At 38.3% G+C, this 14,381-nt stretch overlaps 1 protein-coding gene across 1 annotated transcript in view; it reads right to left on the minus strand.

Annotated features, from left to right (window-relative positions):
- ZNRF3 (zinc and ring finger 3) overlaps positions 1 to 14,381 on the minus strand; it is an 83,476-nt gene that overhangs the window by 29,710 nt on the left and 39,385 nt on the right. Inside the window, exon 2 of the mRNA XM_072415974.1 lies at positions 3,470 to 3,595. Coding sequence (XP_072272075.1) covers positions 3,470 to 3,595 — 126 coding nt within the window. The remainder of the gene's footprint in view (positions 1 to 3,469; positions 3,596 to 14,381) is intronic.

Genomic DNA, 14,381 nt, shown 5'->3' on the forward strand with positions numbered 1-14,381 from the left:
AGTTTTACACCTCCAATTGTCACCTTTTCCAAGGATCCTTGGCCACTGGTGTAGTCATATCCTGCATCTACCAAATTCAGATATGCATACATAGATTTAATCTACTGCTGTAAGCTCTAGTGTGTATAAGTAACCTATAAGCAGATTTCTTTCTTTCATCTGTTATCTTGGAGCCTATACCATCTATATATAAACCCCCATAAGACTGGAGAATGACTGCATACTGGCATGAGCATATCTACCAGGACTACCCTGAGCCATTAGAGGAATATGTAAAATTTCCTAGTATGCATGGTCAAACTACGTAGAATTGGCCTTTCCATTCAATTTACACATATAGAGGGTTACATTACAGCTAAACTGTGTGTAGACAAACAGGTACTGGGATTGTAAATGATATATTGCACCTTTACTGTGTGTGTGTGTGTCTCTATATATATATATATATATATATAGAGACACACAATATATATTCATTCAATATATTTTTGCATCACCTTCTTGCAAACAAATTTACACTTACAATGAGAAAGAACATGGATGTTGGAATCTGGGAGACAGAGTTCAAGAAACTCAGATAGCTGAATTCATAAGTAGCACATATTTGTCCATCAAAGGGCAAAGTTTTTTGAATGACTGTCAAAAAAAAAACCTTATATAGTAAACTATATAGCAGCATTTACATTTAATATACATACTGCTAAATGAAGTTTCACATCATACTGCCAGGATAACAAAAGTAAATAAAACAGTTGTCAGCCAAGCCAATGACATTCAGCAGAGTGTCAGAACTGGCAAAGAATTTGTCATTCACTGGAACATTTTCAAAGGTGAATCTTGTAAAGTTTCTACTGGAACCTCATGGCACCTGTGCTATTTCTGGCTGGCTCCACACCCAGAGGAAAGTGACAGCACTGCCCGCTCTGACCCACAATGGCAGCTACTCTTTCATGTTAGGAAGTAGAAATGGGCTGCACAGGAAACACATAGCGGATATAGCTCATCCTTACGGCACTAACTGGCGCACATACACATACACTAGTTTGCTGGTTCTAGCCATAGCATAACCGTACTATATGTGCTAGCAACCACAATACTTCACAAGTGGTCCTGAATTATTATTTTGTTGTTCAGCTGTATAAATTCTGTCTAAATATGTAATTAAAGAGTTTTATTAAGAAGTGAATATAACTTTTAGAGAGTTTTATTTATAAGTTTGCTAGCAAATATGATTGAAGCTTTTCTATAAAGACATATAGTTTACAGGAATACCTTTCCGACTTTCCTGCATATATTAAAGTTCAATTTTTACATATTCTAAAACAATTATAGCACCTATGGAAAGAAAATAATTCAAGCTAAGGGTTAACTCCACTACCTCAAACTTCTGAATGTACGCGATATACAAAGTGTTGGAGAACTAAACAAGGAACCAGTTTGATATCTTTTTCTTGGCAAAATTCCTTGAAAAACCCACAGGAAAAGGCCTGAAAATCAGATTTAATTGATTAAAGGAGTGCAGACGTCAAAAATAAATATGCTTCTTGCTGCCAAAAAAACTAGCACCAGTGTAATTACACACATAGAAAAGAGTGTGTGTATTTTTGTTTTACAAAATGATGATGTGTTTGGATCCTTATAATAAACACACACATAGAACCCTTTAACTGAACGAAAATCAATTATAAAACATTACCTATGTGCCAGCAAAAGGCTTTGTAAATTTACACAAGACAAATAGAATTAAATGGATGTATTTTATTCTTTCATTTTTAGTTTGAGATTTTTTTTTCATGCTGCATTATAAATGGCATTATATTATGAACACAATACAAGAAACATTTCTGATATGAACTCTCTTTTTTACAGTTCTTTAAACGTAATTCCAGATTCTAGTGCCCTTGCCCATATACCCTGTGTACAGCAAGATTTTCAGATTCAATTTTTTTATATTCCCTGACGGCACAGAAAGCTTTCTCACTTGTTTTATATTGCACACACTACTTGACAAATTCAACCACAAACATTTGTTTAGCTTTAGGCCCACATTCAACGAATAATTCTAACACTGGTAGCAACTCTTCAGCCAACAAAATTGCAAAATACCTTGCAAAACCAAACACCCCCAAAGAACTGTAGAACCTCTCTGGCCAACAGGAGAGCAATGATGTACCACCATGTAGAAGAAACAGGAGTTGTTTCTTTACCAGCAACAAATCAATAGTGTGATATTGGCCTTAGACTGTGGAACAGAACATTTTTTGCAATCACTCCATGTACCCGAATATTAATTACATCAGAAAATCAGGACATGGGCTGGATCATCATTTGGGACCTTCCAATACAATGATGACATTTTTTAGATACTGTGGGTCAAGGCAGACTCTGCACAAAACATTGGACATTTCCAAATAAAATATTGTTAGAATGCAATTAAAAATATGAAGGGTTTGCATATACTCCTTAGAAGTGAGTACTTTTAGTGCTCATCACAACTCTACACAGATTTACTAAGCCAGAGAGGTGTGATAAAGATTAGGTCCAGTGATACAACTAACACTATTATACCTGAAGGTAAAGAAGACATGAAAGGAGCTTGTTTGAACCAGGACCAACAATTCAAGCACACAAAGAAATATGGCAAAAAATCTCACTGGAAAAGGACTATGAAGAAGCTAAACACAATCGTTCAGTAATTAGGCATAATTCCCCATATTCCAAAGCCTGCCTGAAGAATGAAAAACTTTTTGAGCATCATTTGAGAAGATTTCAGCCTTTATACACAGGACACATTGTGTAAGGAGAATCATCATGTCTGACAAACCTGTGGGACAAATAGAAATGGTACAATAACTGCGGATTCAAATGCAGTTTATGCTACACTGTAAATATTAGTTACCTGACTGAGAACCATACTGTTTACTTTGTATCCTCAGTGCATGATATCAATCAAAATAGTGACAATCCACCCAAAATTACAGAAAACCTTATATCAGTAGGGAACTGGTTCTTTATTATACAGGTGTTAAAGTCTACAACGGGTCACATCTGGTAGAACACTTGTAAAATAAAGACCACATACAACCATCCTAAAAGATAGCAATCATTTATTCTGCTGTTGGGTGCCCGTCTTTCATGTTTTACAATCAGATACTAAATAAATGATTCAGATAATGCTTGCCAAAGCAAAAACAGACCACACAATCAGGAAATAACTTTGGCATTAAACAATATTTTTCATATATTCGTGTGGATCTTGTGGACATGTAACATAACAACAATCAAGGCATGTAAGGGCTGATGGGTCAGAAGTGTTTCAATCTTGTAGCCAATGTCCAATTTTAAGGATTGCAGTAGAAATGGTCTTGATGATTGCTAAAGACTTCAGACATTTTAAATTGATTTACCCAAGGTGACCTGAATGCAAATTTATTTAAAAGATACTACTTATGTCATGCACACTGCTTACCTTTCCCAAGACAGTTAGACAAGGCTTTGGATCCATTTCAGGTTGTTCCAGCTTCACCACTCCAACCCAGCCATACTCATATAAATCTTCCTCGTCATTGTTGTTGCACAGTCCCAGTGGGTGCATCTGTAACAATTAGACATATGAAGATTAAAAAACTATATAGCATTAAACACAATACCATATATATTCAGAAAAAGATCAATTCTCTGACATAGAAACACAAGAACAAAAATGACAGATTTAAAATTATACAATGGACACAAGTGGACCTACACAAGCACTGTTCAAATATCCTGGAGACCTACTCGGCTTTAATAGAGGGGGGATGTTCAAAGAAAAGATCATCTCCACATGCTGCGTTGATTCAGATTTCTTATGAAGCTTCAGATAAAGAGAGGACTTGAATCTTCAGTAATATTTGGGGGGATGTAGAAGATTAGAAAAAGGGGAAAGGACGGTCTGTCTTAAGGGGCCTAAAAGTTTCTTTGAAATGTGTGAGCCTTTAATCCGATTAACTTATTAAAGACAAAACAAAGAAGGGGGGAAAAAAGGGGGTTTTGTGTATGGGGAGGGAAACAGGGAGGGTGAACAGGGTGAGAAACAGAAATGGAGGCAAATTATTGTCCTCAAATCTTTCTCATGGGTCACAAATTCTTATGACAAGTTCCACTTTCATTTCAAATCTCCTTTATGCTTCAATGATCAGCCCAGGCAGCGCTGATATTGATCCAAACATTTTCACATCGGTACCCCATTATGACTGCTACATAAACTACAAAATTGCACCTATGAGCAGAATACATTGTTGTATGCAGGAATCTTTCATTTGTATAATGTGTGTGTGTGTGTGTCAGTTTTAAGCTTTTTTTTTTTTTTATTCTTTTTTTTTCATGCATATTATCCCAAAAAATTGTAAGTATATTAAAACAACAGATATGAACCAAATACAAAACTGTTATTGGTATCCCCCACCCAATTATGAACCACAAAGTGTGTTGATCACCACCTACATCATAACATTAATATACTCAAAGTATGCACATTTACTGAATGCCACATAATTCTTCAAATATTTCACACCAGCCTAAAGTCCATATCACTGTCTCTAGAACATAAATATTTGGGTAAGCTCTCCTCTAAATATCACACATCTGTAGAAAACAGCTGCTGCCATCTTTACACATCCGACAAATACATCCTCAACAAATAGAAAATTATCCTTTTCTGAGAAATTAGCATGTTCAATATTACCAAACAAGAACAACCCCAGTTTTTAGGCTGCAATGCACTCTATTGAGTGGGAAGTCTTAAAGTTGCTTTGCAGAAATGTACAAAAAACATATTTATTTTTGGATGCTTTGCTTTTTCTCCCAGTGTTAGGGGTTTTAGTATTTGGCCAGTTTTACAAATACTTTGCCAACTTGTTTTAGATGTCTATGATCTCTCCTTCAGTATTCCCAGAAAGTGAAGTCTGTTTCCAAATACGAATTGTACAAAATTACATTATTATGCATCACCTATAGCTCTTTTGTGGGCTCAGTCTCTTTCTCCCTAGCCATATCTATTTTTCCAATGGCTCCAATCACTACTAAGCCTTAAAAATACTTGTCTATCCCTTCCCATCATCTTACTCTCTTTCAGTCTGCACATAAGCACTGCTGCAGAGACAGACTGGCTCTTCCACTTCTCCTGAGTGGTACAATACAGGTCATAAAATAAAGCGGGATAGTGATATAAATATGGGTACCACAGATTAGCTACATTTAAAACACACTCAACTCTATAAATACATAACGATTTGCCTGGAGTTCAGTATTAGGTCAATGGTCCACTTACAGAGTTTGGATTCAACATTATTTGTAGGAGTTGCATGCAAAAATGAAAACATTCCAAGTAATACAAGTTCAGTTACCAACCTGACTTGGAGATCAGTGCTAGGGCATATTACAAATTTACATAATAAATCTGATACCAAAAAGGAGTTTCTAGTCCTTACTAGCACACTGTAGCTTTTCACACTATAAAGTTCAATTAGTTTATTTGAATTTGAGTTGTTTGCAATCCAAAGGAGAGACTGCAAACAGAGACCCACTTATAGGGACAGTAAGATGGCAATAGGTGTGCTATTCTGAAAAACCTATGTCTGTGACTTCCTACAGGTATTATCTGTAAGGAAACTTTTCTGGCAATATTTTGTAAATATGAAGCTGCAAAAAGTGTGTTTCATCATCATCAGAAGGTGTGTGCCATAAATCAGCCGATTACTGATATGATGATTGAGACAATCTGGTACAACATAGCAATAACGGATGCACAAATGTGCCCATGTTAAGGCTTCATTTTCAATTTTGGCGGGCAAATACCTTTAAAGTGACTGTCAGTATAGTGCTGAAAAGAACATGCTTATAAAAAGAAGTGGTACTAAACAAACTAAGCTTCTTGGCGCCCATGTCTTAAATGTACCGCAGCAATTCTCTACCACACTACAAGTACTCCACTAGTCAAATACCTGCTTCCTTGATGCACACAACAATTTTTCCTGCTTGCTTGGATGTCATGTAGCAAGGAAAGCATAATGCCTGTTCTTTGAGGTATGCCTTTTTGCTTTATTGACCATGCAATAGCTTCAATTTTAACATCACCCCCCCCCCCAAACAACTTATGTTTAAATGAGAAATGCACATGACGCACAAGAACTGATCTGCACCACTTATTTTCATATTTGCTGTGTATGTCCATTATTTTGCTGGAGAGAGGAGCCCTGGATTAAGGAGTGGTTACAACACGCAGTTGTCAGCTTTACTGTTTTGGATGGCATAATACCAAAACAAAAGAAATGAATGGAATGAGATGCTGCCAGCTGCAGCTAACAAGTGTCACTCCGGGCACAGCAAGTAAAAGGCAAAGCTGTTGGGAGTAACAGACTAATGGCAGCAACATCAGATAACTTACAGCAATGGAGCAACAACAGAGAATAATGGGCTTTAAACACCACAGCAAAGACCAGTATGCGTTTACTGAAATCTCTTCTTTTTTTTAGCACCATAAGTTTTCCAGCAAAATGCACAAATGTGCCAAGGAGTTGGCATGACTGCTTAAGGAATAAGGACTCGTCACAAATAAGAAAAAATGGTGTAATCCACATTTAAAACTACATGTAGTATATAAAACATATCTCTCCGTGTATGAAAACCATAGCCTTGTACCAGTCCATGTTGGCTATTGTGAATCATGTTGCTGCCACACTGTAAAGTTTCCCAAACTTTCTGGTCATCTGACCTATGATGCAATTGTTCTAACTTTTTCTCATTCCTAGCTGCTGAGATTTCTGTATATATTACCCTGCGCGATATGGAGGAGACCATTAAAGCAAGGAAAAAGTTGAAGTATCCAGAATAAACTTGTTAAGATACAACAGATATAAGTATAGACCATACAGTGGCAGTGGGAAGTGTGGTATGTCTTTTTTAGATTTAATTTACAGATTATACATAATACTCTGTCCTCCTTTCGAAATATAACTCAAACACTGATGTGCAATAAACACATGGCAATCAAGTATATGAATGCAAAGTTGTTTTTATGGTGGCTATCTGCCCATCAGAACCCAAATCCTCCCTCATCTAAACTTCACAAAGTATAATATCTTGTGATGTTTTCCAACAAGAAAAGATAAAAATATACCCAATAGTCATACCATGAGAACACCTAAAAAACATTTATTGCTTACCCTATCCCTATATTCATACATAGAAAATGTTTTCATTTGAAGTTGGGCTTTAGGCTATTAGCTGCGTGCTCTGCCCATAGCTGCCCTAGCCTGCACATCACCCCAGCCAAGTTTTAAACACACAGATGGCACTTTAGTCAGGCATAGTAATAAAAAATGACTGTAGAGAATATTAGTAGGCCTTTTTTTGCAGCTGACTGAATGTCCGCAAATTGCTGTTATTATCTGCTATAGCTGCCTGTCATCATCCCTGATCTATGAAATCTATGAAATTTTAGGCGTACCTAAACTCAGAATTTTCACTTTACATAAAAGGGTAGACAACCCTTTTATGTAAGGTAAAAATTCATTTTTTGTTTTTTTTTGTTTTTTGCAGCACCGCTCCCTAATTCTCGATTGCCTAGGCGGTCGAGAATGTATTGGAGCACAAAGCCTCCCGGGATACCTACATCACACATCCCAGGAGGCTCTTGGGCGATCCTTCTGCACATGCCAGGACCCTTTTTGCGTCAAGAGAAAGTGGCCAGATCCCAGAAGAGAAGATGAAGATGGCGGCGCTCGGAGCGCCAGCTCTCCTTCTGCACATGCCAGGACCCTTTTTGCGTCAAGAGAAAGTGGCCAGATCCCAGAAGAGAAGATGAAGATGGCGGCGCTCGGAGCGCCAGCTCTAGGACGACGTGGGGCCGGATGCAGGACACCCCCAGAGTGATCAGACTACCCTGCAGGATTAAAGGTAAGTGTTTTTTTTTTTTTTCCCGAGTTCTGAGTTTAGTTCCACTTTAATCAGACTAGACCACAGGCTAAGGTGCATCTGAGAAGACAGGAAATACCTTTTGTTCATAGTGATGAGTGACAAAGCCCTTAACAAGATGGCCACCTCTGCGCTGAGACCAGGCATTATTGGGCAATGCTGTCGATCGCCTAACTGTCCTCTCTAACATTTTTAGGCACTATAAATAGGTACTTTTTAAATGAAGAATGGGAAAATCAATGAAACTTGTGGTTTGACTATGAATTAAAATCAACCCTACTAGGTAAACATACAGACTTACACCCTGGAAATAAATTCAATGGGAAAATTACATGTTAAGCAACAAAACCTCACCACACTGGGGTCCCTAAAGGGTCAACACAACACATGGCAACTTTAATGGACAGGCAACGCATATTTATTCACAAAACTGGCAATGAGTACAATGAGTTGTTGAAAAAAACAGCCCATACCTAAAATAATAACCACTTTAAGCTGTCTCCAGGGAGGAAGTCATTTTCATCTCCGCTTTACATATTCTAAAGAATGGTTTGGTTACTGCACTGTAGATAACTTATACTTTGCTCTTTTGACATAACAAGGCTTAGTTACAAGGGAAGTTACTGGATGTTGCTGGTTGAACATAGCACTAATCAACATGAGCACTAAAAGTGAGTTTGGTCATTTAATTATATAAAGATATAGTTAGAACTAGTTCAGCTAGTACTTTCTTTGAAGTTGAAGTTTACATGAATATATGCCAGCTCTCCTATTAAAGTCCAAAATATGTTGCAATACAACAACAGATACTTTGAAAGATGATTGAGGGTTATGGCCCTTGAGAGACATGATGCATAATAATTCCCAATTAATCTGCATCTACTAATCAATCTTATATACTATGATTGCCCTGAACAGTCCTATAAACAAAACAAAAACACTTAAAAAAGAGCTCCAACTTGCCCATTTTTTATTGGGAAATTAGGAAATAGTAAGCACCTTGGAGATAATGGCTGTAAGAAAAAAAAATGAAAACAGCCAGGTGGTTACTGAAAAGTGCAGGTTGGTGCGCCCATCTAAAAGGGGCTGGGGAGCACACTGATTTATTATCATCATCATCATCATCGCTAGCCACTGAGCCAATCATCCACTTCAATTTAAAATGACTGGCAGCTCAACGCACTAACAAATATACCGCATATGTGAGCATTACCGCAACACACCGGTAATGGCCTTAGGGGCCAATCTAAATGGGCCCCTAAGGTCACCTCAAAGCATAATTCATGTCCTGCATAATACTCTGATGACATTTTATGCATACACCATTTTCACTGAAATAAAATGTCTATAGAGAGAAACAAAACAAAACTTTGAAGAACAGTGAGATCAAAACAACAGTAATAGAAAACGCTTACAGATAGGAAGGCGAGTGCATGGAGTATTTCCTGGCTGCTGTACTGCTGAAGGATAAAGTAGACAGCAAAGTTACAGATCCATGGGAAACACAAAGATACTTTGAAATGAAAAGAGAAGATAAAAGAGTAGGTGACATTGACCTGCCAAACATTTAACTATTCTATTTACAACATCAATTTATTCATGTGACTCCTGACAACATGAAAAGAATAAAGGTAGGAGGCACTCTAACTTAAAGCAAATGTTGCATTTTGGAGGAAAGGTTTGCGTCCACAACAAAATGTTACATGTCTTAATAATAGACACACAGATTTTAAGGAAACCAAACCACAATTGCTGCCAATGTAATACACACATTGCCTTGCAATTCTCAGTTTTCCTATCTATCATTATAGAACCATTAACACCAGCGTCTTAAGGGCCTGGCATTTATTTGAGATGCTTCTAAGACAGGGGTAGGCAAACTCCGGTCTTTAGGCCAGATACGGCCTAGCCAGTAGCCCTTTCCGGCCTAACGCCCCCTGGCTGATCCGGCCTTATCCCAGCCGCCAGATCGGCAACCCGCGGCTCTTGTGCCTCCTTGTTATGCCTCCCTTACCTATTTACCGCGGCCGGCCTTAACACTTCTGCCGCCGGGGTATGGGGACACTCCCTGTCCTCCATATGCATTGCGAAGGAGAGGGATTTCCTTTCAGGGATGTTCCCTTCCCTCCGTATGCATTGCGGTGGCGAGGGATTTCGCTTCAGGGGTGTTCCGGGTGGGAGGGTGGCACCATCAGCGCGGGACTTGAGAGTGAGTCTGGCCTAGGGTGTCTTCTTGATCTCCTTAATTGGCCTAGTAGCCAAAAAAGTTTGCTGACCTCTGTTCTAAGAGATAACTCCGTTTAATAACAGGTATATATGACCTGCAGTTACACCCCTTCTGACCTACAGGCAGGCTTTGCATCCCTGTAGGCGTATATATTAAGTAACCCAAATTGTGTCGAAATATACAAAAGCGCTTTAAAGCACTGCAAGTATATATACACCTGGAGAGCAGATAGTACAGCAGAACTAAGCAGAAAGCACAGCCTGTATTTGTAATGTGTCCAGCTAAACACTATATCAGTGTTTCTCAACCAGGATCCTGCCAGGGGTTCCTTGAGCAATAAGCAATTTGTCCCTCTCAGGTCAGTTACCACTGACACCAATGATCTTTTTTTACTAATCTGTAGGGGTGGCATTCTTCCCACTGGCCAGCAATCAAGGAGGCATTCTTCCTATTGACTACAATGTTAATAAACTCAGGGCGGTGCATAAAGTATTGGGTTATTTCAGGGGTTTCCCAATGTTAAAAAGGTCCAGAAAGGCTAGTCCAAAAACATATTTTAGGACGTCAATACACAGAATTAGTCTTATGTACACCAGTTCGATTGGTTCCACTTAAACACTCCATAAAAAGGTAACAAGAACATGTTCCTTTAAATTAGGATGAACACGCTCTGGATGCCAATATCAGTCCCAGATCAATGTTATGCACCATGGCACCAAATGAGTTAAGTAGACAGCTGCTTGATATACACCAAAGAGACCCATTAAATTGCCCAGACGTTTGCCAAGTCACAGTGGAGAGCCATGTATCTCAGTCTGATCTTTTCCTCCTCCATCACTTAACGTGAACATACTACATGGTGCTTCCCTAGGACTACCAGACCAGGAAATATGCCATAATAACCCATACGCCATGTTATTTTTGGTGCATTTTTATCTGCACCTAATGTCAACAGGGCCCTAGGTTTTTCAAAAACTTATAGAATACACCATTTCATTAAATGATCTTATGACAAGATTTAGTGTCATGGTTCGGTTGCAAACATTGTCAAGTCACTGGAGATTTACAGGTCAGCCAATAATGCCAAGCCTGGCACACAAACCAGGACTTGTTTTCCCAAGTAAAGTTCAACATGGAAAGTAAAATCATTCGGGTTTAACATGAATATGAATTACAGAAAAAGCAGATTTTAGTTGTTTAGTTTTCATCGGCAAAAGAAAAAAATGTAAACCAGAATCAAACCAGCAGGAGCAACATCAACTTTACCCTGGAATAATATATGAGGGTTGTTCATGTTGTGTTCAACTCAAAACTGCATGGAACATTTCCTTCACATGTTCCACTCAAAGCTCCACAGTCATTTGTGCAGACAACACTCTAGAAACCAAAGCTAGCTTCAGTCTGAAACATGTAGGTCCTTTTCCATCACATAAATGCCCTAGTAGATACATAAAAAGCAATTCTTGCTGCAATACTACATAAATCTTCAACACCAAGAACCACTGCTCTACGATCCCGCACCGGTCCTCCTCTAAAGCTTGGCATCAATCAACTCACTTCCTGTGAGCCCAGAGTGCCACCCTAAAACCTACTCCGCTGAATTTTCAATTACACAATGTCCTGTAACTTATTTGGAATCTGTAGTGTGCTTTTGATGAACATTAAAGATTTCCTTTAGGCATACTGACTGATGAGTACATAACTCTTTGAAGATGCTATGCGCAACCATTTATTTATACGGCAACTGTGGCACAATGGGTTGGCCCAGCCTTGTCTGACCTGAGGCTTTCCAACTTGCGATACCCACTAGTAATGTCATTGCATCACATGATTCTATCTGAAAGAGACTCACGGCAACAATGCAGTTTAAGCTATAAATATTTTTATTTGCTTGTAAAATGGAACATTACGTGATAATTAGACATTCATTGCTGACATTACCATTGTAGGTTACAGGTTCTGACAAAGTTGCCAACATGTTTTCCAGGACACTGTGCTGCTGAAAGAGAACACCATCAAGAAGCACCCAAAAACATTGCAACATATTTAATAAACTGAATTACTAAATACATTCCGACACCAATTAACAGAATATGATTAAATAGACTGATAAAATGAAATATTTCACATCAAACTATAAACCGATGTGCAGGCTGATGCTTTTTTCAAAATCAGGGATGTTCCAAGTACAACATTTTAGGGCCAAATATCCAAAATCTAAGACTGGCACTGTATTTTACGGACAGCTGGCTCCTGCATCATACAGAAAACCAGATGTGGCCTACATAGTTGCCAACAGTTTTAAATAACTTCCAGGCACATTACAGCAAGGAGATAATGTATCTAAGACAATAACGGGTTCGGAGTACCAAGGAAAACCCTGGTATCATCATTACAAGTACTTTTTTCATTTTAAAAGGAATGCTTTATTATAATGTAATAAAAAGTTTAGGATCTCACAGAAGAGAAAGAAAAACTAAATCTGACACAAAAAAAGGCATGTTATTATGCAACTGTTAACAGAAACAGAGAAATGTTTCCAGGGACATCAATGCAGGGACAAAACGTCCTTGGAAGTCAGGGACACTCGGCTGTTTTGGCTCGCAGGCCTGCCAGTGGCATCATTTATGAATATCCTGTTTTGTTAGTGACTGTTGTCCATCCTGAAAGGTTTCCAAAAGTTCAGTAACAAGTCACACTGAAAGAAATATCCAAATATCCTAAAGGGCAAGTTGAACTGACAACACTTTAATCCAGTGATACAAGATCAGGATCTTCTGACAAAGCGGGAGGTGAAAGTAAAAGGATTGTCAGAGGTGTTTAAAATAACTTCAAAAGCAGCAAAGCGAGGTATTAAAGCATGTTACAGTTACACATCCAACTTGCTGCATCTGAATCCTACAGCGTGAAACAGGATCCGCCTAGAGAAGAACATTCCCAAAAAGAGTGAGAGAAATCACTTCCTGCCTTTTGTCCTAATTAGAAAAGCAGCAAAAGCAATGAGCCATGAATGTGGGGCTGGGTGACCCCAGGGAAATGGTCCACAAGACAAATTACCGGAATCTAGGAGATGCAGCAAACCTTGCAGGTATCCAATAAGTACCATTCATTCTTAGCTGTCTAAGAAGGCCAAGCTGCCCAAGGACTGTAAATAACTTACATACTTATTTTATATATGCAAGTATGTGTATTGTGTAGTGTGTGTAGGGTGTGTATGTACAGATTACTTTTTGATCATCATAAGTAATTATGAAGACAACAAGGTCTGCTATAGAGACCTTGTTAGGAAAATTGAACAGTTTTCCCTACAAAAACATTGCCGCAGAGATGGAAACTGTTTCTGCAAGTTATGATGACTTCATACATGTCATGTATAGGAAAATACAGTATGGAATTTCACGTCTTCCAAACTTCACCAGCACAACAACACTCAGATGGCGACTGAATCTACCGTTGTACCTCTGTGAAAGCATGCAAAAGAAAAGTACAAGAATACCACTAAAGAGGGTAAAAAAAGCAACCCTTTTAAATAATCTTGCACTGTGATATTTAACTGAGATTCTTGAAAAAATCCAAATAAGATATTTTTAAACTTTATGATGCCTAAAAGAATAACTAGTTTGTTTTGGCAACACATCAGCAATTCAATTCTATTTTCTTAACTAAGACAAAAACAAAAAGAGGACCCGTGAATCTTTGTTATGGACAATACAATTATTCAATCATATTCTTAAAACGTTTTTTGCCAATTTAGAGATTGGAAGTAGGTATCCCTGTCAAACCTCGGACATTTGTGTGCGCCATCTACCAGCTAAAGGGTGATGGACAAAACACTATAACTTGGTTTACAATGTTGCTTTTCTCGACAAAAAAACAAATTTATAACTCCTTAAGTTAGCTGATGATGGCGGACCTCGAATTTTACCCGTTACCCGTAGAAAGCCACAGCAGCCATACTTTGGTGCTCACGATGTCCAGTTGTGGCAGGTCATGTTACCTGGTGTAGGTTTTTGTCATGTGACTTGGAACCACCACATAACCTGCTTGTTACAGCTTAAACCCCCCTTTACCCTAAACCCATTCTAATGCCCCCTAAAAAAAAAAGTCTACAAATAAAATGATTATATAACATTTTTGTTGACCATTGCTAGCAAAGACAACACAAGGCTAATTTCACAAAACACACGAGAAGGATTCATTT

This window comes from Pyxicephalus adspersus, chromosome 6 (assembly GCF_032062135.1).
Source record: "Pyxicephalus adspersus chromosome 6, UCB_Pads_2.0, whole genome shotgun sequence".
Taxonomy (NCBI): domain Eukaryota; kingdom Metazoa; phylum Chordata; class Amphibia; order Anura; family Pyxicephalidae; genus Pyxicephalus; species Pyxicephalus adspersus.